This window comes from Leptodactylus fuscus, chromosome 7, assembly GCF_031893055.1.
Source record: "Leptodactylus fuscus isolate aLepFus1 chromosome 7, aLepFus1.hap2, whole genome shotgun sequence".
In the NCBI taxonomy this organism is placed as follows: domain Eukaryota; kingdom Metazoa; phylum Chordata; class Amphibia; order Anura; family Leptodactylidae; genus Leptodactylus; species Leptodactylus fuscus.
This window is the reverse complement of record NC_134271.1, coordinates 117,204,072-117,230,784: the sequence shown is the minus strand read 5'-3', so window position 1 is coordinate 117,230,784 and position 26,713 is coordinate 117,204,072. Positions and strand designations below refer to the sequence as shown.

The 26,713-nt window shown below is 43.7% G+C and overlaps 1 protein-coding gene across 2 annotated transcripts; it reads left to right on the top strand.

Moving 5' to 3' along the window:
- Positions 1 to 4,762: 4,762 nt before the first annotated feature.
- BRMS1L (BRMS1 like transcriptional repressor) lies at positions 4,763 to 24,691 on the top strand. Of its 2 annotated transcripts, XM_075282909.1 has the most exons (11): positions 4,763 to 4,977; positions 8,387 to 8,477; positions 9,664 to 9,791; positions 10,554 to 10,633; positions 12,178 to 12,274; positions 14,725 to 14,811; positions 18,252 to 18,316; positions 18,913 to 18,952; positions 19,113 to 19,181; positions 20,386 to 20,512; positions 23,229 to 24,691. In XM_075282909.1, exons 1-11 carry the CDS (start codon positions 4,842 to 4,844, stop codon positions 23,344 to 23,346), a joined length of 1,038 nt encoding a protein of 345 aa, XP_075139010.1. In that variant the 5' UTR covers positions 4,763 to 4,841; the 3' UTR covers positions 23,347 to 24,691. The 2 variants fall into 2 exon arrangements, with proteins under 2 accessions (XP_075139010.1, XP_075139012.1); XM_075282911.1 differs by lacking the exon at positions 19,113 to 19,181.
- The last annotated feature ends 2,022 nt before the right edge of the window (positions 24,692 to 26,713 follow it).

The window sequence follows — 26,713 nt, the reverse complement described above, 5'->3', positions numbered from 1 at the left end:
TCTTCCCCTTCTGCGCACGCTGCACACTGATCTCGATCGTTGGGACGCTAAGGGCCTCTCCTGGTTGGGGCGCATCAATATACTGAAAATGAACGTTCTCCCCCATCTATTGTATCTCTTTCAAACGGTCCCCTGTATACTTCCGGCGTCTTTTTTCGCGACGGTCAAACAGGCTTTTTGTAAGTTTATTTGGTCTTCTAAACCCCCTCGCATTGCTCAGAGTACTTTATCCCGGTCTAAGAAGAAGGGAGGCCTGGCAGTGCCTGACTGCTCGAAGTATTACCTTGCAGCGGTCGCCACGCGTATTCTTGATTGGCATCACTCACCTTGCTCTAGGCTCTGGGTTGCCTTGGAGGAGTCTCTGAGCCCTATACCGCTTACGGCGCTCCCTTGGCTCCATAAGAAATATTGGACAGACTGTAAACCATATCTGCTTCCGTTTGTTGCGAGTCAAACTATGGGGGTGTGTCGAATTTATAGTGGTATGCGGTTGCTTTTCCGGAATGATGGCCCTCTGACTCCGGTCTCGGGCAACCCCGACTTTCCAGCTGCGTTTAGCTCTTCTTTTCTGGGTCGCCCCCCTACCCACCCTCTCCTTCGGCTCACACATGTTACTTCTGCCTCCGCTCTCCTTCCTTGCTCAGACTTGTTGGCTTTAGCCTCCAGACCGGATTCAATGGCTGCCCATTGGCACTGCTCCCAACTGTCCCATTTTTACTTCTCCTTGAAGCGTTCACAAGATGTTCATAGGCCACTTCTGCCCTTGGAGCGCCTCTGTCTCTCTGCTTCTCGGCCGGAACACACGGTCTCTCTGCTATACAACTCCCTGTTGGAGAGTCCGGAGGATGGCTTACCACCCTTTGTCAGGGGGTGGGAGAGGGAGCTGGGGGTTTATGTTGGTAGCTGCTCGTTCAGTAATCCCGAGGCTGTGGAAGTCCCAGTCCCCCCCCCACTCTCCTTTCCTGGCTAAAGGAGTTCCTCCATATCCGCACCATGGAGGATATGCTGGCGATGCTTCGCCCTGATGACCGTCTTCACCGCCAGACTTGGCTACTGTGGAACATGTTCTATTACTCCTCAGATTTTCGTTCCCTTTTTCCCTCCTCATCCTTGTGAGCCTACCTACTTTGTACATTTTTTCCTGATACCTGCTTTTCTGGTTCTCGTATAGTTTTACCTAGTGCTTTAATATTGAAGATCACTGCTTTTTCTCTTTTGCTATTACAATTTGTTATGGCTTTTGTTACCCTTACTTCTTCAGTTACCTGATTAACTGTATTGCATTGTTCATTGTAACTCTGCTGCGTCAGAGTCCGCCTCCCCCTCTCCCTGTTCCTTTTCCCTGTTCCCCCATATTTTTTTCCCTTTTTTCCTTCCCATTGTTTCCCCGACTTTTCCCTCCCTCTCCTCCCTCCCCTTCCCTTTTGTTCAACCCTTGGAAAAATCTTTAATAAAAAATTTAATGTAGAAAACTCAACGAAAAGACACGCTGAGCGGCATATTGCGCTATACATTAATGAAAAGGGGATAGATAATGGTAAACCAAAGAATGGCCTCTCACCGTAGGTTGTTGTGAACTAGTCACAACAACTAACGTCTCTTAAACTTAAAGAGAACCTTTCATGGTTTGGGTCACAGGCAGTTCTATATACTGCTGGAAAGCTGACAGTGCACTGAATTCAGCGCACTGTCGGCTTTCCCGATCTGTGCTCCGGGTAAAGCGCTATCGGTCCCAGTACCGTAGCTCTTTACAGTCAGAAGGGCGTTCCTGACAGTCAGTCAGGTACATCCTTCGCCACAGTAGCGCCTATCGCGCTGTACTGTGGAGCGGGGAGGAACGCCCCCCTCCCCTCCTGATAATACTCGTCTATGGATGAGCACTGTGAGCAGAGGGGGGGGGGGGCGTTCCTCCCCGCTCACACTGTACAGCGCTATAGGTGCTTCTTTGGAGAAGGACGTACCTGACTGACTGTCAGAAACACCCTTCTGACTGTAAAGAGCTACAGTACTGGGACCGATAGCTCTTTACCCGGGGGAACAGATTGGGTAAGCCCACAGTGTGCTGAATTCAGCGCACTGTCAGCTTTCCAGCAGTATATAGAACTGCTTATACGCAAACCATGAAATGTCCTCTTTAAAACCTGTATTAGAGGTGGCAGCAGAACAATCCCACATCGAAAGAAAGTGAGAAAAAAAGAGAGAGAAGGACACCGAGCGCACTAAGCGTAGTAGTATTGTAATTATGAGATTTATTAAAAGAGAAATGACCAATAGGCCTCTCACCTGATGGGGTTGTGATGGGGTCACAACACTCTAAATTCCCATAAAGAGAGTAATCACTTCTGGTGAGAGTGGCAGCGGTTCCAAGGCTGAGCACCGGATTATCCGGGAGGATAAAAGTAGGAGAGGAAAAAACAAGGATCCGCGCTCAAATGGTCATGCCAGGGAAATGAAAAACAATCGGCAGAGGAGGATAGGTCGATTTTTAATGGTATTAGGTACAGAAAGAGCACCAGTGCTCTTTCTGTACCTAATACTATTAAAAATCGACCTATCCTCTTCTGCCAATTGGTTTTCATTTCCCTGGCATGACCATTTGAGCGCGGATCCTTGTTTTTTCATCTCCTACATCAAAAGAAAGTGTCAGGAAGTGGAGAAAACCAGGGAGGAAACTCTGGAGGAAGTGGATAACATGCGCAGATAAAGGGTCCACAGACCAATGAGTGATGGATGAAACTTATCTCTTTATTAATTTATGGCACACACACACAACGCGTTTTGGGAAAAGAACAATCCCTTTTTCAAGTGCATATGAGTGAACTAAGAGAAATAAATGGCAAAATAATAATAAAAACAATGGATAAACAGTAATAAATATACAATAGTAAATATACAATGGATAAATATATAATATAAGCATACAACATATTTATTATTTTGTAATCAATGGGTCCATTGGGCTCTGTATGTAGCCGTCATATTAGTGGTCTGTCTATCCTCTGGATCAGAAGAACAGGGAGCTACATCTGTATATCCTAAAAAAATACCATCAGTGTCATGTGACAATTCTTTTGGGGCTCACAGAAAACCTGGTGTGACCCAGACTTCTTGCAGCATAGTGATCTATGAAGTCAGGAATCCCTGTCTGCCCGTAGCTTTACTGTTCTGTATTGTACACTAGCTTCTGCCCGCGACTTCGTCTGCGAGTTGTTGGACTGGATGATCCTCCTATATTCAGCAAATTGCTGCCGTTGATGGTTTGCATGTTCCGGCATTTTGCCAGCTCCTAAGCTGTCCTGCTGCTGAACTTGTTCCTTGCACCGTGCCTGTCATTGTTCGGGTATCTCAGCAGCTCGCTGGGACGCCATATAATGAACGTGTTGTTGGTGTTGATGATCGGCCTGCTTTGGCATTTCGACAGCTGTCAAGCTAGCCTGTCGCTGAACGCGTTCCTTGCACTGTGCCCGGGATTGTTCCGGCATCTCAGCAGCTCGCTGGGAAGCCATATAATGAGCATATTGTTGGCGTTGATGATCCGCATGCTCCGGCGTTTCGGCAACTCTCAATCTGGCCTAGCAATGAAGTTGTTCTTCGCACCATGCCTGTAATTGTCCCGGCATCGCAGCAGCTCGCTGGGACGCTATATATTGAGCATATTGTTGGCATCGATGATCTCCCTCAGCTTCACTTGAGAACTCTGTGACTTCTGGCTACCATCATAGCTGTCGTGGTTTGTGACAAATTAGATTCTCTTTTTCCCGGCATGTTTAAAATTGACAAACTGCCAATTTGGATTAAAGGTGTTTGCCCATGTCAGTGTGTCAGCATGTTACAAATTTCATTTCACATTTATAATATTAGTAGGATAGGATAGGAAGGATAGGATGAATCACTATAATACAAAGGATCCAGGTCTCCGGACTGAGTTTGGGCCAGGAAATCCAGCCATCGTATGGACAAGATTTCCTAGTTTGGATTCCTCCATTGACTTCCCAGCCCGAACCAGGTCACGAGAGATCTGCAGTATAATTCTAGGAGTCCTTGTCTCACCACAGCTCTACGGTCTGTACTATATATGGCCAGACCAATTATAGACCTCAATGATGCAGAGTCCTGTCTCTTTACTGGGAAATCCAAACACTTCCAGATTAATACTTTTCTATAGGTCCTAAAAAGATGGGTACAGGATTAGAAAAACAGGACTGCTTTCTTCCAAAAATAGCGCCACAGTTGTCTACATGTTGCGTGCGGTACTGCAGCTTAGCCTCATTCACTTCAATGGAGTTGAGTAGCCAGACCCAACCAATGGACAAGGGTGGCGCTGTTTCTGGAAGTGAGCAGCTGTGTTTCTCGAATCCCGTACTACCCCATCCCAGCAGGGTATACCATCAGTAGTTACAACCAGAAAGCCCCTGGTAACCACACACAGCAAATCATCCTAAAGCCATCAGTATTTGATTACTTCAGTCTGTCGCCCTCACTGTTTATAAGCCGCCCGACAGCCACGCTGTTTCGCTAGGCCACATGGGACATGTAGTTTTATTCTCAATGAAATTCTAATAACGCACAACCAGAGCTGAGATCCAATAAAACCACAAATCCCAGAGTGCATTGCAAATTGAAAGCCCTGCCTTGCGCTCTCAACCAAACCACAGACTGCGCTGTGAAGAAAAGGAAGAACATAGCGAATCAGGAACGGGATGACGAGTTACCGGCCAATCATGTTTCTTAAAAATACTAATGTGGGCGGGGCGTTAAAAGCAGTAGGTTAGGGTGAGCATTGGGTTGCCGCGGAGGGAGGTAAATCTGAGTCGCTGGTGGGTGAGTTGGTGGGGGCGGAAATGCCGGTCCATTCACGGGAGAAGAAGGACAGTAACCACAATGACATGGAGGTGGACTATCCGGAGAACGAGGGCAGCAGCTCGGAGGACGAGGACACGGACAGCTCCAGCGGCAGTGAGGAGGGGGACAGCTCCGGTAATGTTCGCTCCTCGGTGTAGATCTTACGGCCGGCTCACCTCCTAATTATATCATAGATCGTACAGCCTAGACTTGTGTGTAGTGTTGTGCTGGGTCTGACTGCTCACTAGCGCCCTCTACTTGTACACTCACCCGCTGTAGTGCTACTACGGTCTGTTTGCAGAGCCCGCCTGTGACACGCCAGCCACTGGTAAACTACAATTCCCAGCATGCTCCAGTCACTTCCATTGAAGTTTCAGAAAGAACAGAGCGGTTATGCATGCCGGGAGTTGTAGTCCCACAACAGCTGAGCTGCCGAATTTTGCCTTCTAATGACCATCTCACAGTTGTCCTCACTTCTGCTGATCTGTCTGACTTGCTGTATAACTGTATCCTGGAACATCTCTTCTTACTACCCTGTATTGTGGTGTTCCTCTGTTATTTCTCCTGGAGGTGCATGAAAAATTGATCAGCTGCAGAAGGGGAGGGTTCAGCACTTACCTCCTCTGGGTTCTGTTGTAGGCAAAGCAGCCCTTGGCAGTCTCCTAGTGCTCAGGTTTACAGGCTTGTATACAGTGTCTGTAGCTGCTTCATGCCTTCAATAGAGGCATCAGATCTCTCTTCTATGGGACATCCCATCACAGGACAAACCAAATCTTAGACAGTCTTATGTGTGCCCACTGTGATGGTCTCATGGATGTACCCAAATACCTGGGTGATTTTGTCCATAATACAGTTTTTCAGGCAAAACCATGCAACCATTAAAATGATTTTGGAAAACTTAAAGGAAACGTGTCACCCCAAAATGACCTATTTTTTTCTTTAAAGTAAGTTATTATGATGAACATGTTACAAAGAATTTTTGATGGTTTTATTTTTCATTTTCCATGTCACTATCTACATCTAGAAACAAAGTACAATCTCCTGCTATTTTCAGCCTGTTCTCTAAGGCCTGATTGCAAATCCCTACACTATCTTGTAGGGATTTGCATTTCAGCAGTGACTTCTATTACAACACAAACATGATAGAGAATAACAATAGGAGTTCACACCTCTATAGATAACACTCATGGTTGCATCTACTATGGAGAATAGATGATGTCACAGCTTATCTTCTCCCTTACACACAACATGTCTGGGAAACTCTCCCATACACCACAATGCATCAACTCAAGACTATTGCTGGCTAGGGTCATGACTATGCTGTAAAGCAAATCACTAAATGCTGTAGAGAAGAGGAGAAGCTCAGGCAAGATGGCAGCCCTATAATAATGTGCAGAAAATGGAATAAAAAAATCTAAAAACATTAGAAAAAAGTGGTATTTCATTATCCAATAAATAAGAAATTGGTGACATGCACTTGACTATGGTGGTTTTGTCTGTCCTCAGAAACAGATCTGTATTCTGCAGAGAAATCTGTATGTTATCTGCAAAAATAGATCCCAAGCAGGTATGGAACCTGTTACTTTTTTTTTTAATGTAGATTGTGAGCCCTACATAGAGCACACAATGTACATTTTTCCCTATCAGTATGTCTTTTTGGAATATGGGATGGAAATCCATGCAAACACGGGCAGAACATACAAACTCCTTGCAGATGTTTTTTTGCCCTTGGCGGGATTTGAACACCAGGACTGCAAGGCTGCAGTGCTAACCACTGAGCCACCGTGTGGCCCCCCTGTTACTTATCTTGTGGACGGAGTCCACATACTGATCTGTTATGATGTTTTATCCATAATTACGGATAGTATAGAGATTTATTAGAGGGCTTTTCCAGGGCTTAAAATAATAGCTATTATATACTCTCCTGTCTGTGTGGCCAGGAGTGCAGTGGAGAGTCTCCCCTCTGGTCCCCCAGGTCTCCTGACCTTTGGCCTACACAGGAGTCTGTCAGCCAATCAGTGGCTGAGCAGTGATGTTCTGTTGAAATGGATCACCAGCTCTGAGCCTCTGATTGGCCGACACGCTTGTGGGCAGGTAAACAAAGATCAGGGATCCAAATGCAGACTCTGTACTGCATCCATGGCTGACAGGTGAGAAGAAAAAAATCGGACCAGCCCTTTAATAAATCGGTATACTGTCTGTAATTACGGCTAATATACAGAAGACCACAGTCATGTGTATGGGGCTTGACTGGCAAAGTTGAGTTCTCCTTTAGCAAGTTATTTGAGAACTCTACACACAATATGGTAAATGGGGTATGTCCGTGTGAGATTTAACATGCCCGACCCAATCCTTCTTTCTCCTGACATCTGCCTGGCCCTGCTATGACCACTCTTGTGCCATTTGTGTATTTGGGAGGTTTTTAAAGGGTTTGCTGGCATTTACCACAGGATAGGTGATCACTAGAGGTCCGACTACTTTGACCATCACTGATCATGAGGGATCAGTGTGTCTTATATAAATACAGTAAGCCACACATGCACACTGCAGCTCTATTCATCTCTCATTGAAAAATTGAGCTCTGTCTCTGGCAGTCTCATAGAAATGAATGGAGTTGCCACTCAATTCATGACCCCCCCCCCCCCATATCTTCTTGTGGGGTTGGGTCACAGCGATCGGCCCTTCAGATTGTTAAAGGAGAAGTCTGAAAATACAAAGTGTTTAGATGTTAACAGAGAATTTTCTCTCTTTACACATCTTTAGTTTTAAGGTGTCTTTAGACCATGCTTTGGTTTCTTCAACTTGAATCGTTTTATAAATTTATGGCAGCAGTAGATGTGGCTGGTCACATGTGGTGGAGATGTAGTCACTCCTTTACATGTATAGGAGATACACTGAATGTATCCTGCAGAGTGACCATGCGTGTATGCCCACCTCTAGATCAGACCTTTGTCAATCAGGAGTTAAATCAGTGTCAGGGTGCCATAATCTACTACAGACTATATGTAAGCATGGTGTATAGTGTGCATGTAGGAGAGAGGTGTGAGTCTTTGCAGAGTTATATTTTGCTATGTGATAGATCTGATCCACCTAGGTTATGGACATACACCAATCGTGCTGCCTGGAGTCATGGCACGGGTCTCTGGGGGTACACATGGCACGGGTCTCTGGGGGTACACATGGCACGGGTCTCTGGGGGTACACATGGCACGGGTCTCTGGGGGTACACATGGCACGGGTCTCTGGGGGTACACATGGCACGGGTCTCTGGGGTACACATGGCACGGGTCTCTGGGGTACACATGGCACGGGTCTCTGGGGTACACATGGCACGGGTCTCTGGGGTACACATGGCACGGGTTGATCACTTGGGTTTACACTGTGCTACTACTATACTGTGTGCTACTTGGTCTCAAGTAACTGTATGTGTGTGTCTTCTTACTGGTGGTGGAAGTTGTAGCATGTAATATGTTTCATTTATTATTCCATTTCCAGTGTTTGTATAGATAAACACCTCACTGGGTTTCTCTTGGTGTTATTGCAGAGATGGATGATGAAGACTGTGAGCGGCGGCGGATGGAGTGCCTCGATGAAATGTCAAACCTTGAGAAGCAGTTTACAGACCTAAAAGATCAGTAAGTGATCTATAAGAGACATTCAGGAGTTGCAGCTACTCCTTATAGCCGAGATTAGAATTCTGATCTGTCTGCAGTGGTTGGAAAAATGGAAACTTGTCTGTTCTGTGTTGTTTCCACAACTCCCTAGAAGTGAATAATCCTTTCTGTAACCACATAGAGCAGGTTGCAGACTGGTGTCCCAATCTCTCCCATGAAAGGCTGTAGAGCTGGTCATACATGTTAGATTTTCATCTGCTGTCAGTTTTTGGCTTGATTGGCCAAAAGTGGAATATCTCCAGCTAATGTGTATGCCGGCTTAAAGGGCCTCTACAGGGAGCCTTTCAATATTTACTGTCTCCGGGGCTTTTACATGGTTGCTCCACCTCCTCCTGTTTTCACAACTACTTTCTTGTGCTATGGGGGTTGACTTTACTATAGTCTACCAACCTCCAAAATACAAACACTTGTAACAATGGGAGAGGAGGTGGAGCAACTCAGTGGCCAGGTACTGGTTCCCATCTTGTGACCCAGGGTCAGAAACCGCTCGGAACCCCTAAATGCTCAAGAGTAGGTAACTATTCAAAATGCTCCCTAGAGAAGCCATTTAGGATGTGAATACCTTTCTAATTCTGGTCAGCTGTGTCATGTGAGGTTTAGTGCCGTGACCAGTCCTCATGTGACCACCAGTCTAGAGCTTACTCCTCCTGGCTCCATCCTCCTTATTCTTCAGTATGACAGTGCTGAGGATAGTATTTCTGCCTTTTCTAAGGGAGTAGGGACCTCCACTTCTATTGAGAACAGGGAGTCTTGTGGTTTTCTCTATGGCAGGTCTGTAATCTAGAATCCAACCAGTAGTACCCCATCTGAACTACATGCATAGTGCTGTCTCTTGTACAACAGTTTGCCCCCGTGTAAATGAACGGGGCATAGCTCTAGTACTAGGCTTGGTCACTTGGCACTCTATTGGGTACTACGGTGAAATTGCCAGCAGTTCAGACCGCAAAGTACCACACAGTGATGGCATGGTCTAAGAAGCCTTTCCGTGTCTTACCCTGAAGCCTGTGTTTGGGACCTTGCATTCTAAGATATCTGTACATTCACTTATAGTCTTCCCTTGTTTAGTGTGGCACAGATAAGTGATCTAGATCTCCTGGGTTCAGCCATTATTGCAGTTCTGGATTCATCTTCTTTTCTTTATTTGTAGACTTTACAAAGAACGGTTAAGTCAAGTGGATGCCAAATTACAGGAGGTGATAGCTGGAAAAGCACCAGAATACTTGGAACCACTGGCAGCATTGCAGGAGAATATGCAAATACGAACAAAAGTCGCAGGTACAAGCAATAACGTCACATGGTTACTCTTCTTTTGTTCATATTCAGTCATTTTATCCCTGGGTACCAAATAGAAGAGAACACAAATCACTGAGGGGTTATTACTCTGAGAAATATGTATTCACTGAAAGAGTAATTAAAATATAACTTTTATTCGATCAGGGTATAAATAGTCCTAGTACCGATGTGTGAACGGGCAGACATGAAACAATGTGCTCGTGGTATAATGTGAGACCACTACGATATCTGAGCTCATCTGCCCCAAATCACACAAGTAAGAACCCCCAATGTTGACGAAGGGAGTTTCATTAAAATACAAACACACAATCGCCATCAGCGTCCTGTAATTCACATCAGACTGCTGACATGCAAGCAAGGTACACCAGGTACCCGGGCATAGCAAGAGCCCCTGAAGACTCTCTCCGTTATGTATATGTGGCTGGAGAGAGTTTGCCCTAATACTCAAATAGTCTCCTCTACGTGTTTCCTTAATCCTGTATCGGACCGTTCATCAGGAGGAGTAACAGTGCTCTGATATAGCGAATGGATGCGGTCAAAGCCGCAGTTCCCCTGCCCTTGACGGTAGAGCAGGGTACTTTGATAGTACAGGCATATATCGAAGTACCCTGCCCTATATCTCCAAGGATCTGAAAGGTCTTAAGGGCTTATTGTTTGCAGGACAAATTGTTCTTCCTAATGGACCTGGATGACTCCATTCATTTTTCTCTCTGCTAATTTTTTAATATTTTTTTTTATTTTAAGGCATTTATCGGGAGTTATGTTTAGAGTCCGTAAAGAACAAGCACGACTGTGAGATCCAAGCTGCACGCCAACACTGTGAGGTAGGAATCGCTACCATTGAGTTATGATCATATGGATAAGGTGATAGATTTTGGTGTCTGAGAGTTGATAGACCCTATAAACTAAATTAATAAAAGTGTTCCTGCTTCTCCTGGCAAATGGAAAGAAATTTCTCCTGCGGTACTTGTAGTGGCGATATAGCTTTACATGGCAGCTATTTAGATGAATGGCCATGCATGTAATACAAGGACAGCTTGAGTATGCTCGAACATACAATTTAGGAGCACCGCTGGCCTTTGTGCGACAATTCTTTTAAACACTGTGGTTGTCTGGTCCACGTATGGCACAGTAAATCTGCTGATTTTATTAAAGGGGTTTTCTGAACTTAAAGCATTTGAATAAGTCATCAGTCAAACAGCAATGTAGATGTAGGACCCTGGACACCAGCAGTACTTCAGTCTCGTCACAGAAGGCAAAGCACAGTGCTGTATGTTGTAGAGCAGTTGTGCTTGATATTGCAGCTCAGCCCCATTCACTTCAATGGGACTGAGCTGCAAACAGGTCATGTGACCAATGATTACGACACTGTCTCTTCGAACAGCTTGGAAAAAAAAAAAGTTGCGGTGGGAAATACTTATGCCTCTTTTTCCCTGCTGCTCTCCACTGACTATAGCAAAGTTATTCCCCTTAGCACTGGTAATCTCCTGTGAGATCAGGATAGGAGGGGGGCTGGTTATGGTCATGTGACCCGGGGGTTAGAACCAAGCTGGAACCCCTCGGACCATGAAGGATTCATTGGATGAATTAAGGTAAATTTAAAGGAGTTATCAGCTTTCTAAGACTGATGGATTATCATGAGAATTGACCATCAATATTAAAGGGATTCTATCATTGGGAAAACACATTTTTAACTAAGCATATATTTGCATAGCCTTTAGAAAGGCTATTCCAGACATACCTTTAATTTGTCAATCCTCTCAGCTGTTTTTGAATTAGCCTGCTTGTATTGATATGCTAATTAGCCAGAAAGATGAAATCGGAAGTTCACTGAGCACTGTGTGCTATGTATACACAAGGGGAGGCTGCTGCTGCTGTTGCTCATGACTCCCCAGCCTTCCCTGGCTGAGTAGCCTTTCTAACGGCTATGCAAATATATGCTTAGTTAAAAATGAGTTTTCCCAATGATAGAATCCATTTAAATCTTTGGGGTCTGACACTTGGGATCCCCGCAGCACACTGTTTCTTGGTAACATGGGATTGCTGGGCTGCTCACGTGTCATATAAACTATAGCGGCGAGTGTAGTTACTGCAGCGCTGCCCCATTGAACTCTGTGGGGCAGCAATGCAGTACCTACACTCACAGCTATAGTTTGTATGGTGAGTGAGCAGTCAGGCTACCTCCAGTACCATCTAGCTCCATACCAGTAATCTTTGGGGGTCCTGGTTGTCAGACCCCTGCCGATCTAATGGTTATCAGTGACCTATCCACAGGACAGGCCAATCTTAAAATGGATAACCTCTTTGCTTCTTAAAGCTGTTGTCCAGGAGCTAAAGTCTTAGCGCTGCTCTTGCTCTTTGGTTTCAGAGTGAGAAGCTATTACTTTATGACACTGTTCAAAGTGAATTGGAAGAGAAAATTCGAAGACTGGAGGAAGACCGTCACAGTATTGATATTACCTCAGGTAATGAACATGGGCTACGTCATTTTTTTTCTGAGTAGTCAGGTTTTCGGACAGTAATTTTCATTTTAAAAAAATGTCTGAAAATCTCTGAACTTTGTTTCCCTCTGATAATATCGAGAAATCCTCACAGAGCAGGAGTGAATGCAATAATTATTTTCTAGATACACTATATAGTAGATTCTGCTTCTACGTGGTTGTCCGTGTTGTGGGCTGCGATAGAAGAGTGTCCTGTTCGGTTTCCAGTATGCAGTAGGGGGAGCTCGTGCTGTAGGATTTTACAGTGCTGTCTTTCCTACCGAATATGGGAAACTAGGGGACCGAGCACCTGTCTAGTGCACAGACACAAGTATCCCATAGCCTGGTCTTCACAGTATACACGTTTGTAAGAGGTCAGTTTTGCATGTGACCCTTAGAATGAAGCTCGACTCTAGTTAAGTGCAAGAGGCAAACTCCTGTGTAATGTGAAATTCTAACTTGACTGCAATGTTCGGTGCTAGGGCTTAAAGGGATTCTACCATTAAACTACCTTTTTTTCTAATGAACACGTCGGAATAGCCTTAAGAAAGGCTATTCATCTCCTACCTTTAGACGTGGTCTCCGCCGCGCCGTTCCGTAGAAATACCGGTTTTAACCGGTATGCAAATGAGCTCTCCGCAGCAATGAGGGCAGGCCCCAGCGCTGAAAGGCCGATGAGCGCATCCCCATTGCTGAACGAGAGCTCTTTCCTGCGCCGCCTCCTTGTTCTGCAGCAACTCCGCCTCTTCTGGCTTCTCTTGCTCTTGTAGCTCTATACAGGAGCATAGAGAGGCCACCCCAAAATGGCCGCCGGCTCCTGTATTGAACTGCAAGAGCGGCTACCCCAAAATGGCCGCCAGCCGGCTCCTGTATTGAACTGCAAGAGCGGCCATTTTGGGGTAGCCGCTCTTGCAGTTCAATACAGGAGCCGGCCGGCGGCCATTTTGGGGTGGCCTCTCTATGCTCCTGTATAGAACTACAAGAGCAAGAGAAGCCAGAAGAGGCGGAGTTGCTGCAGAACAAGGAGGCGGCGCAGGAAAGAGCTCTCGGGCAGCAATGGGGATGCGCTCATCGGCCTTTCAGCGCTGGGGCCCGCCCTCATTGCTGCGGAGAGCTCATTTGCATACCGGTTAAAACCGGTATTTCTACGGAACGGCGCGGCGGAGACCACGTCTAAAGGTAGGAGACGAATAGCCATTCTTAAGGCTATTCCGACGTGTTCATTAGAAAAAAAGGTAGTTTAATGGTAGAATCCCTTTAATGGTTACAGTAAAGGGCACATTGCTTTGTGTTTACAGGCACAATCTGGTACAAGCCCTAACAGTTGGTGTCTCTAAAAGTTAATGGTTATGGTTGACAAAGAACCGGTGTCTCTTGGAGGACACACAGCAACTTGGTTGCTATATCAGCAGGTTCAATAGCTTCTTAGAGCACTTCACACTATTGTACTTTGCTGGACACCTTGGTTTGCACTAGCACAGGCTCTCTTCACAAACCGCAGAAATTTCCAATACAATCACTCTCCAGAAATTCTGATCCTCTCCCAGGACACCTCTGGTCAAGGGTCCTGCTCGAACTGACTGTTTGATGTAAAACTGGTTTTGATCAATAAAACAGTGTGACCCGCATGTCTACCGGTAAAAGTATTCAACTAACATAACCACTAAACGCTAGTATCTGCTACAAAAAGTGGTGTGGGGGCTGCGGTTTATTTGTTTTTTCTGATCATTGGGTGTCCTTCAGGGCTAGTTCACACGGGCTAGGGACCGCGTATTTTGGTCCTGATTTTGATGCAACAGAATAGGACCAAAATACGCCTTTCGCAGCTTCAAATGAATGGGCCTAGTCTGGAGGGTGCTGTTGTGAGGCGGACGCTGGGGCTGAATTGGCTGTGGAATCCGCTTGAAGAAAGGACAGCTCGCTTCTTTTTTTTCATGAGCGGGAACAGACCGTTTACAGAAAAAAAGGATGCTAGCGGTCTGCATAGAGCTCTATTGTGAGGGGGCGGATTTTGAGGTGGATTCGACGTCTTGCCCCGTGTGAATGAGCCCTAAGAGATCTAACACTTCTCCCCTATTCAGTGGTTAGGGAGTAATTAAGACACAACCCCTTTATCTTTGCTAGGCAACTAATTCAGTACACAATATCATCCATTTAACATCTATACTTGTTAAAAATTGTGATTTATGGTTGTGTGTGGTTTACTCTATCACCCTTGTGGACACTCCTTCAGTATTAGCATTTCTTTTTATCATTAGAGGTAAAGTCCAATTTTATTTGAGTGAATAGGCCTTAAGTGTTGTCCAAGATTAACGTCACGTGTATTCTATAACAAAACATCCAACATATATATAGTATTAATTACAGTTCAATGTGCAGTAAAATCGCAGCGTGCTAGTATAAGGATCTGTAATCCTGCCACGTTTTCTCTTCAGAGTTGTGGAATGATGAGTTGCAGTCTCGGCGGAAACGGAAGGACCCATTCAGCCCTGATAAAAAGAAGAAACCCGTTGTGGTGTCTGATATCCTTTTATTATGCCGTACATCTACTGCTCTTCTGTCCCCGGGCCAACCAGGCTTTGGTCTCCGTGAGGGGTATTATGTTTGCTAACATTCCCCATGTTTTTCTTAATGGCAGGTTATCAGGATCTGTTGGGGTCTGACACCTGGACTCCATGCAGATCAGCTTTTCTAGAAGTGTTCTCCTATTCAAGGTCCCTAGCGCCACCGCTATACAGTGGACAGGACTGCAACTCTGTTGACTGCAGGAGCTTCTGCCACTTAGAGGTTGACAGAACTGCTGATCTGTACAGGGTCCGGGTGTCTAACACCTACAGACTGTACCATCTGAGAACACATCTGCTCTTTGTACCTAAACTAAAGCACAGGCACTTTTCATGATTTTAATATTCCACCTATTACATTCATTTCCCAGCCAGAATTTCATGATGTTCTTGCATGAGAATAAAATGAATAACTGCTAATAGATATACAGCCCTCCCTTTTCTGGGATATTAGGGAGGGTGGCGAGTTGTCAGTAGGCTTTTAGCAGACTCTTAAACCTCTATAAAATGCATATAAAAATATATTATATTAATTTTTTCCCCGTTTTCCTACAAGAGATTTATTTTTCTCTACATATCTATATGTCTTTATGTTTCCATGGCTTGGTAATCACTTAATCGTCCAAAATATATGGCTGTCGGTGGTCAGACATTGACTGAAAATGGCCTCCCTAGGAATTTGGCACAATGTCCATTCACTGCCATAATAAGTCATTATCTTATTATTCTAGTAAAGCCTTTAAACCTCTGCATTTACATGCGCCTCCCCTGCTGTGAATTAAGTCTGCCCACACGAGCAGATTAAGTACTTTTGTCTATGATTATGTTTCAGCCGAAAGAGCCTGTAAGAGTTTAAAGCTCTGATTCCTTTATGACTAATCGGAGCGCTCTGAATAACACCGCAGATTTAGGCCTTATTCACACGTCAGTGTTTTTGGTCAGTGATTTGCATCAATGTTTGCAAGCCACAACCAAGAATGGAGACTACACAGAAGAAAGATGTAATAGAAAGATTTGCACCTGTTCTGTGGTTTTTGGCCCGCCTGAGGTTTTGGCTCGCAAGTACTGATGCAAAACCTGGGAGTTCAGATGTGGCAGATTGCATCCTGTGACGGATGAGAGCAATGGACATTAACCCACCCTAACTCTGCTACATCCATAGGCAAGAGAGAAACTACTAATATGAATATATATATATATATATATATATATATATATATATATACACATTTTTAGAATAAAGATTTTGTACGTTTACCGTATATACTCGAGTATAAGCTGACCCGAATATAAGCCGAGGCCCCTAATTTTATCACAAAAAACTGGGAAAAGTTATTGACTCGAGTATAAGCCGAGGGGAAGGGGAAATGCAGAAGCTACTGGGAAATTTCAAAAATTAAAATGGTCGGAGTTTTTGGGTGCAGTAGGTGCTGTGAAAGGGGAGGGGGTGTTTTGGTTGTCTGTCTGCCCCTTCCCTGAGGACTGGGGTTTTGTTTCCCGCACTTGGAATTCAGCCTGGCTGAATATAGGGGATCTGCAGTGCTCCTATTAATCCCTTCCCGACGGAACAGGAGCACTGCAGATCCCCTATATTCAGTAGACCGGGCACTGTCAGACACAGGGATACCTAATGTGTTTGTTTCACAGTTATTTTCTACTTTTATATGTATTCTAGGGAAAGGAGGGATTTACAACTTTTTTATTTATTTATTTTTTAAAGCTGCTTTATTTTTTTTTCACTAATTTATGGGAGATTCTATACATTACTATTGCGCCTGATCATAGACCCCCCTCTCCCCCCAAAAAAAATAAATAAAAGAAATGATTTTTTTTTTTTGCTTGACTCAAGTATAAGCCGAGGGGGGCTTTTTCAGCACAAAAACTCGGCCTATACTCAAGTATATACGGTATGTTAAATCCAGCCATTATGTGCCGTTTTTTTTTACTCCGCTTCTGAGATCCAGCTTGCTTTTACTTAATGGGAGAATCAGTATTGTATTTTGTACTGCTTAGCCCTTTTGAGAGGTAGCGTCATTTTGTGGACAGTGTAGGAGTTGGATGCCTGAGCATGTTATTGGCTTCCATGCCCACACACCTCTGTCTTAGTAATTTGTTGAACTAGGTCAGATATTGGTTTCCACAGTACTAAAACCATTTAGTTTGCAATATAGGAACATTACGTCTGTGTTAGAAGAATATACCGCCTCTTAATGTTCTCATTACTACTAGTGACCTTACACAAGTAAATTAGGGTAATTATCTGTTCTGTAATACAGATGTATATCTGGAGTGAACAGATCCCTTTAGGACATGAGGAGTTGATGTTTCATTATGTTTGCAAAGTGTAGCTCTCTTCTTACTGCAGCCTGTATGGTGCTTATGGAGCAGCAGACGCAAAAAAAATGCCACTTACAGAAAAATGCTTTAATGAAAAAATGCAGCTGAAAGGGCAATACCTAAAACATTTGCGTTTTTCACTACATTTTGCACCACCTGTGTGTATACACACACACAACGGTGATGCCAAATGTAGTGAAATGTATATATAATCTCCTCCTACTAATATTATAAACTAGCCTCTGTCCGTGACTTTGTCTGCGTGTTGTTGGCGTCGATGATCCTCCTATATTCAGCAAATTGCTGCTGTCGATGATTCGGCGTTTCAGCAGCTCTCAAGCTGTCCTGCTGCTGAACTCGCTCCTCGCGCCGTACCTGTGATTGTTCCGGCATCTCAGCAGCTCTCTGGGACACCATTAGAGATGAGCGAACACCTGGCACGCAGACTACTTTGCCCCCCCGCGTGCCGGCCGCTTAACCCCCTGCGTACCGGCCGCTTCCATTCATTTCTATGGGAGCATGCTGTTCGGAACGGCTGTTCCGAACAGTGTTCGCTCATCTCTACAAGGGAGGTTTGGCTCATGCTTGAGCTATAACGTTGCATGGGACAATAAACCCATCATGTGGTTTTTTGTTTCTGTGGGGTTTTTTTTTAATGGAAATGCTGTTATCCGGTGTGTGTGTGTGTGTGTGTGTGTGTGTGTTTTTTTTTTTGTTTTTTTTTTTCTGCGTTTACATCTCTGTATTCATTGTTATAAAGCAGAAATTTATAATATGATGAATTGATACAGAAAGTATATTGGAAAATTGTATAATTTTTCATTATACAAACAATAACGGTTGTCTTTTATAATATTTGTCTGAAACTTGTACAACTTCTTTAATTTTATTTTGAAGCCACTTTTTTCAAACTCCACCCGAAAGGCTTTTAGTCTCACTCCACAGGCCTGCAAATGGCATACAGTGCGGCTCCTTGCTTTGGTGAACGTGAAATGGTTATTTCTTGTGTTTCACAGAGTATATGATGTATATGTTTGCGTCAGTGTCCTTAACCTATTCACGCCCATATATTGTTTACATGTTACAAGACCTGGATATACTTGAAGACTGGACCACTATTAGGAAGGTAATTCACAAAAGTAACGCTTTCTTATGTCAAATGAATTGACAGGGGGAGATTTCTAGTATAAAGTGCACCAGAATGTTATATATGACAGCCAAAAGCCTATTGAAGACTCCCAGACCTGTCATTACAGAACTTCTATTACAGGCTAGGCAGCAGGTAATAGAAGTATAAGGATGCATTTTAAAATGCATTAGCATTGCATTGTTCTATCTATCTATCTATCTATCTATCTATCTATCTATCTATCTATCTATCTATCTATCTCTATATAATATCTATCTCTTACATTAGGTATCCCTGTGTCCAAAAATTCCCAGTCTACAAACTTCTAAAAATATTTTTACATAGCTGAACCAACATGTTTTACCTTCCATAAAAGTTTGAATAAAAAACGAATCAAAACCCATTGACATTCACCAAAATGGAGTCAATAAAATGGGTTTTATACTGAAACCCAGTGGAGAGAAAATTCCTCCATGCAGGACTTGTCTCCCTGATGATTTTTGGCAGAATCTGCAGCGGAGACTGACGCAGATGTGAACGAAGCCTGAGTAGCAAATATTAATAATCTTTTTTTTTTTTTTTTTTTTTATCAGGCCATGGCGACTTTGGGTCCTCATCGTGTAAAGCCAGAAGGTAAGTTATGAACAAATATCTGGAATAGTTTATAACCTACATTTGTTTTTGTTTTTTCCAAGTCAGACAAGCATATCTATTGCTGAATGCAAAGGAAAAGACACCAATTTATCCAAAAATAAGATAATTATGTAATGAATCAATGTAACATTTACCACAGGAGACATATTGCCTCACAGTGCATCCAGGCATGCAGCACCTGATATGCAAAGGACTGACACCCCGTCCGGTAAGTAGCTGAATCTCACTACACTACATAATTGTATAGACAATGGCCGCCAGTGACTACATGACCTCACTGTGGGAGATGGTAGCATAACAAACTGTATGTGAATACATGCCGATTTAGTTTCTCTGTTTTACCACCTTCAGCTCCAGTAGCAGGCCTAAGATAATATCCTCCATGAGTGACTGTGATTGTGATACCAGAGTTTTTACAGATGGTATCGTCTTGCAATATGTCCCCCACCTGCACTTGCGGTGTAGGATAGCTGCACCTAAAGATTCTGGGCTGGTTTCACCCTGGGTAATGTGATCAGGACAAGCACCCTGGTCACTCTGACTGCTCCCCCTCTGTTCACACCTGTGCTATAGGGCTGGTAAAGGATAGTAGACTATATGGCTCTGGAATTATTTACCCCTGGATCAGGGACTGGCTTGGTAATGACCATATGTGATGCCCAATAACATGTGCTACAGCAGGCTAATAGGAAAGACAATGGTCTTGGGAAAGGCAGCAAGGCCATGAATTGTTAGTGTGAACACTGTGCAGAAAGCGAATAGTGCAAAGGGGGTAGAGAACAATAGGCGGACATCCAGCTGGCATCTGAAACTGGATATGCAAGTCCGTACCTACAGTACCTGTTCATACTCCTCATATCATGCTCCTCGACAGCTTTCTACATTAGGACAGATCTGTATCTGTGACTACCCCCATCTCACTGGCATATCAGTATGTACGGAGTTATTATAATATCTCTTAATAGTCTATTAATCCTCCCCTGGTGCTGTTGCCATAAAGGTATAACACTCGCACCACATGTCATAAACATAAGTCGCTTCTGTCCAAGTGCCATTGTCAGAGGGTATTCCTTGTTTCTTACAACTGATTCTCTGCAGCATTGGTGGAGATTGAACAGAAGTCATTTTACTCCTTAGATACCACAGTCACGGACTGCTTTTTCACTAGTCTAACAGAGGAAAGGGATTACCAGTCACCCAAGTGACAACAATGATGAGTCAGGGACCTAACAATGGTCCCCAAGTCTCTTAATTCATCTATTGGATTCTGCCAGACCTCATCATGAAGGCAAAACTGTGGTTCCCAGGGTTTAATAAAAACTGATTTTTTGCTTCTTTTAACTGTAGGTATATTGGAAGTGCAATGTACTATCGCTGTTGTGTTCTGTATATATTTTTTTTGTTCACCTCAGTTACAGTAAAAATGGAAAAGCATCAGCACAGTGCCAGGTCAGAAGATGGCCGTCTGCATTACGATGGAGAGTGGTATGGTCGAGGACAGACAATCTGCATTGACAAGAAAGATGAATACCCAACCAGGTAATCTAGAGTAGCTGAATGTAAAGATCCTGACCATGGACAGATCAGATGTCAGAATAATTATGTCATGTATCCTCCTCAACTTATCTTGCCCTTGTAGCAGAGAAATAAAGACCTGGATGCTGTGTACACTCAACCTCATAACTCCCACTAATCTCAAGGTGCGGGTTACAGATGTAATTCAGATCTTGCACATTTTTCATGGTGTTGTGAAGATGCCCAAGATACCTTATATAGAAATGAATAGGCTTTGTACTTTTATATCAGGGCTCTGCAGACCATACTCAGACCATGTACTACATGTATGACATCAATCCAGAATTGCTTCCCAAACAAATATCTTCAAATAGCTTGCATAATGCATGTTAGCGTTATACACCTAGGCATTGGTGACTTCTATGCAAGCTACCGGCTGAGCAAGTTGGTCAATGTAGTCTGGTTATATTCTGAAGAGAGGACATTACTGCATGCAGGGGGTTTGGCCTCCCCCTCGAAGTCTAATCTCCATTGTATGCAGACAGCATCCAAAGATGGAACAGATGAGCAGGATGTTATTTCTGACACAGCTGGGATACCTTTGTTGCCCATTCAGTTTTGACTAGAGTTGAGCCGATCTTGAAATTTCAGGATCGTTTTTAAAATCTGATTTCTGATCATTTTCCTTTCGAACCCGATCCCAACGCAAGTCAATGGGATTTTTTTAATAATCGAAGATCAAATTTTAAAAACTATCCTATTCTCTACACAGCATGTAGTCCAAAAATTGTTTCAATTTTTGGACTCCACGGTGTGTAGTGATTAAAAAAAAAAAAAAAAATCCCCCCTGGTGTCTGCTTACCTGCACAGATCCGCTGCCGCTCCCAGTTCTTCTTGGTCCGGTCCGGTCTTGGTCTCTCCTTCACAGGCCTTCAGAGCGCTGCCACCTCCCTAGGCTAGTGTTAGAAATGATGGTAGTAGGCTTAGGAGAATGTGGGCGGGGAGACGTGAGTGCATCACTCACGTCTCCCCTCCCAGTACCCGCCCACACTCTCCTAAGCCACAAGCCCCGCCTTCTCCCAGCATCTCTATAATACTAGTCTAGGGAGGCGGGGGACGCAGGGCACTCTGAAGGCATGTGAAGGAGAGAGGACCGGACCAGAAGAGGGCAGCGGCAGCACATCTGTGCAGGTAAGTTAAGCGAAGTTCGCAAGTAAATAGATATTACTGTACAGTGACTTGTCTAGTAGATAGACAAGTCAATGTACAGTAGTATCTATCTACTCGCGAACTTGCCTCGTCGTCAGCACAGCACACAGTGATTTATCACAGCCTGCCACTCTTCTGCTTCGTCCCTGTTTTACCGTATATTCAGCTGAGTATACGGTAAAACACGGATGAAGCAGAAGAGTGGCAGGCTGCGGTAAATCCATAGAAATGAATGGACGCAGTCGGAACGCAGGGGGTTAAGCAGCCAGCCGTTTCCATTCATTCCTATTGGTGCTAAGCTTTTCCCACAATGATTGGCCAGTAGCCAAACATTGTGGGAAATAACCTCCGATCTCGATCCCGCCCAGAAAGATTGGGTTCAGAATTCCGATTGCGATCGTGAAATTTACTCGATCGCCGATCGGAATCCGAACATTTCCTATCCCAATTGCTCAATCCTAGTTTTAACACTTATTTTAAGGGTTAGTGCTCATTAATGGAGGGATCCTTCATTCAGGACTTTGGCTAGATGCAGCAGAGAATTTCAGGTTCATGCATTCTGCAGATATCCCTTTGCAATGCAGTGGTCATGTGTAATATTTCGTTCCCTTTATGCTTGCATTGCAAGTGCATTTTATAGTTTCTTCCAAAAATTACAAGATGGATGTAAAATAGTCATGTGGTTCTGGGAACCTATGGTAAGGGTGCTACTAGACCAGCTTTATACTCTTTCATTGATCTCAGTCAAGATCATTGAGCTTATTCTTAAAGTTTTCTGGGCTAAAGATATTGATGAGCCATCTAAAGGATAAATCATCAATAACAGATTGGTGAGGGTCAAATATCTGGAATCCCCACTGATCTGCAGCTGATACAGAGAATGTGACGGGTAGCAATCAGTGCCGTTCTCTATGTAGTGGACAGACTAGGGTATTGCAGATCAGCTTCCATTTGCTGGAATGGGTCCTATACTGACTTAGTTCAGCCCTTCCATAGAGAACAGAGTGGTCTGTTTCCTACTCCATCCTCTGTGTAAAAGGTGCGTAGAAAAGCTGGTTTATGGTGCTGCTGGGTATCACGTCATCACGATGGATCATAAATAATTTTAACCTAGGAAACCATTTAAAGGGGTTGTGCAGGGTTCTGCTTTCTTCTCAGGATTAGACATCATGTTTGTTGGTCACATGGCAATACCACATCTCTGTCTCATTCAAATGAATGTGGCTGAGCTGCAGCATGGCCATCTGACCAAAGCATATGTCACCTCCTTATAAGAAGAAAGCAGCCATGTTTGAAGCCCTGCACAACCCCTTTAAGAGTAGGTCCACATGCAGCTTTTCCAATGTGAGTCCTCAACAGCTTTTGTAAGTTAGCAGTCAATTTTGGGCAGAAAAAATGTGCAGCACCCGGCAGAGATTTGCTATCACCATCCATGGCACTGTTATATCATGTAGTTTTTACCTCTGCACATCTGATCACCAGCACAGACCTACCTTATGTAAGCCGCTTGTCCTTGTCTTTTCTCTTGCAGTGCTGTCATCACCACAATAAACAGTGATGAGGTTTGGTTTAAGAGGCCAGATGGCAGCAAGTCTAAACTGTACATTTCACAGCTGCAGAAAGGGAAATACAGTATCAAGCACATCTAACTGGAGCAGGAGGGGTCTCGTCTTGTCCGAATCATGAATTTCCAGGACTGAAATCGTGCCAATCGTCATAGGAAGTCTATTGTTCCATTTCTGACTCTTATTGTGAAGTATATTGGGGACCGTGTATCTGCGCATGTGATGACTGTGTATCTGTTTGTACAGTGTTGTGTATGCAGTGTCAAGATAATCATTCATGGAGAAAAACGATGCGTAAGAACCTCCTGACCTCACTGAGCGGTATCCATCTTTCAGATGAGCCTTCGTCCTTGAGGGCGTTTAAGGAATATTCTTGTATTAGGCTGAAACGAAGGAAGAAGAGATGGCAGAGGATCATCCCTTGGCAACATTGCGGTGCCAAAGCAAGTAGAGATGTGTGACAGTATTAAGCCTTTATTATATATGCATTTATTTACTTCAGATAGGAGTTGAACTCTGGCTGGTAAATTTAAGGATCTCTTCTGAGACCAGCGAACGCTGCGGTGACGAATCTGAATAGCTGCCGAATCAATGCACACTTTATAATGTGTTCTGTTTAAAGAGCCACCAAAAATCCTTCACCTGTTTTGTTTGAAGTTCTATCTATTCGTAGGTGTGCAGCTCCCATTCAGATGAAGTATGTCGTTTTTTTTTAAACCTCTCTGTGAATTATTGAAACCCCTCGTATTAATCTAATCAAAGTGTCTGCAAAGTAAATCTACTTGGGTTACCGCGAAAGTGTTTACTTGGCATCTATTCACACTGTGTTTTCAAGGTAAATAAGGAAATCCATTCAAAGGTAAAGTCTGAATTGAAGTTTTCAGTGAATCCAGGTTCTTATGTGTAGGGACCAATAACGCTTTTATGTCTTAAAAGGGTGGTTTGGAAATTACTGTGGAAAAGGCCATACAACAGCTAGTTGTGCCCCTGCCATGTTTAAGGGATTCTCTGGCAATTGGGTATCAAGGAAAGTCAGGATATCTGCATAGCTTTTAGTAATGGAGATCATTTTTGCCTACATGAGTCTGAATTTTTTTAAAAAAAAATGCCACCAGTGCTTTCCTCCATGTAAAAGCCATCCTAGAATTTAACTATCATGGGTTCCCGGCTGCTGGAAGGGGAAAGGGTTAATACGGTTTGTTCTGTTCACACTATGTGGGGATCTGACAATTTCTAAAGCACTGATGAGTTGGTTAGCTGCTGCCCAGCGGGTAACCTAGCCGCCAGGGGTAAGCTGTATTACACAAAAGGGCCCTAGGCCATGTATACCTGATCAAGGTTAAAATAGCTGCAGGGTCATGCGGGGCAATCTGTTCTATGACTGTGTATAAGCCTTTATCCGTGCCGTCCTAGCAATAGCCCTGTTATGTCTGTGCCACATTTTGCAGGGACATGTGCAATACATAGTAGTTTGCCTGTCCACCTCCATCCCTTACTACTAGTTTCTTTACATGTATTTGTCAGACGTAATATAGCAAACATATAGCTGATAAAAGCCCAAGTGAATATAGTATAGGAGAGTCAGGAACACTGAACTCCAAAGCCAGGTTATGATGCCGCTAAACAGATCTCTGCCACAGTAAGAGATGTGAGCACAAGAAAAGCTGCTTGCTGTCTATGACTAACATCCCATCAGCAATAACACAAGCAGCTAGTTTGAAGCAGACTCTTTTCACACTCAGTGTGAGTTGTGAGAATCTGCAGCCTAGATTTAGCAGAAGTGGGAAGTAGAAGTACTTCCCATGTATTCCCATTCCTTTTGCCACCACTCTTGGCTTTGGCTCAAAAAAAAAAAAAAAAAAGATGCAAAATCTTCAAAAAAAAAAAAAAAAGAAGCTTTCACAATGGGGGGCCATTTTTGCATTCCGGACAGATTCTTGATCTAGAATCACGTGCGCTATTAAATGGGTAGTTAGAATATTAAGGACATCACATCTGCTATACTATTATGGCAAATGTCAGTGATTTAAATATGGCACCCACTCAGAAGCTGAGCAGATGCCGTAAGTGTCAGGTCTCTGCAGTTTTACACAGCAGGGACTCTGTGCAAGTGCCTGTGATGGAGCTGTCTCTGGTCACAGACGCTTAACCATTCAGATGCCATGGTCATTTTTAAGTTGGGTAATGGAGCTGTTTGTCTGCAAGGAGGTTGCGGAACTGGCTGTGTTACCTTAGCATACAGGAGTTTTCTGAAAGGCTGTCAAGCTTTTCAATGCTGCATCAGTATTTGGTTGTTCTCAAGGCTCAATAGTAGTATAGCAATTTTACAGTACAGTGGAATTGCAGTCTATATATAATTTTAAAAAAGTATCCCACACTATTAACCAGCTGAATAACTATTTTTATTCTATAAAAATAACTATTTTCGGCATTGCAGGAAAAAATATCAAAATGGCCAGATCTGTATTTTTATAGATCCTTTCTCCAAAAAATGGAATAAGGGCCCGTGCACATGGCGTTTACGTGCGCGCATTTTAGCATAATACACGTGTATAGAATACACGTGTAAAAATAGCAGTCCCATTGACTTCAATGGAATTTTTTACACACGTAAAAAACACGTCACTTTTTTTAGCGCGTTTTTTACACGTGTAAAAATTTCCATTGAAGTCAATGGGACTGCTATTTTTACACGTGTATTATGCTAAAATGCGCGCATGTAAACTTCGTGTGCACGGGCCCTAACAAGTAGTAAAAACAGACAGTCTTATTAAGGGTATGGAGGCCTTTCTCAGGGACAGTACCGTGATGTGTTTTTCTTTGTCCAATTTCCAGAGAACCCATTTAAGATCGCAGCACTTTGTAACCACGTTCACTATCCTTAGGTGCAGATCTTTGTAGTCTTGCACAACTACAAGACACCATGTTGCGGTTACCCTTTGAGATGTATAGTGGACTCATATACAGAGGTGGGGTGTTACAAGTCAATTGGGTCAACAAATGAGATTATAAAACTCCGCTCTGCGTAAGCTGTGACCGTGGATGTATCTAATGCTGTCTCTATTATCCTGATGACTGTAGAGTTTGTCTATATGGTATAACTATATGCTGTTTATTGTGTTGCGTTCATTTACTGTTTGTGCCATAAATGACTGCGGGTATTTTTTATTTGATATTTTATTTCAATATATATATGAAGTAACTTTACAGCTACGTTTGTTTTGTGCTTTTTTTATGTTTCTTCTCATCCGTAGCTACTTTTAGGGCTAGTTCACACGTGAGTATAAGGGGAGGTTTTTGACAGCGGATTTTGCGTCCAAAACCTCCCCTTATAATGGTGGTCTATGGAGACCGCCGGGCTTCTGTTCTCCGCTAGCGGCGAAAAGAAAGGACATGTCCTTTCTTCAGGCGGAAGCCGCGCAGGCTCAGCCGCGCGGCTTCCGCCCCCGGC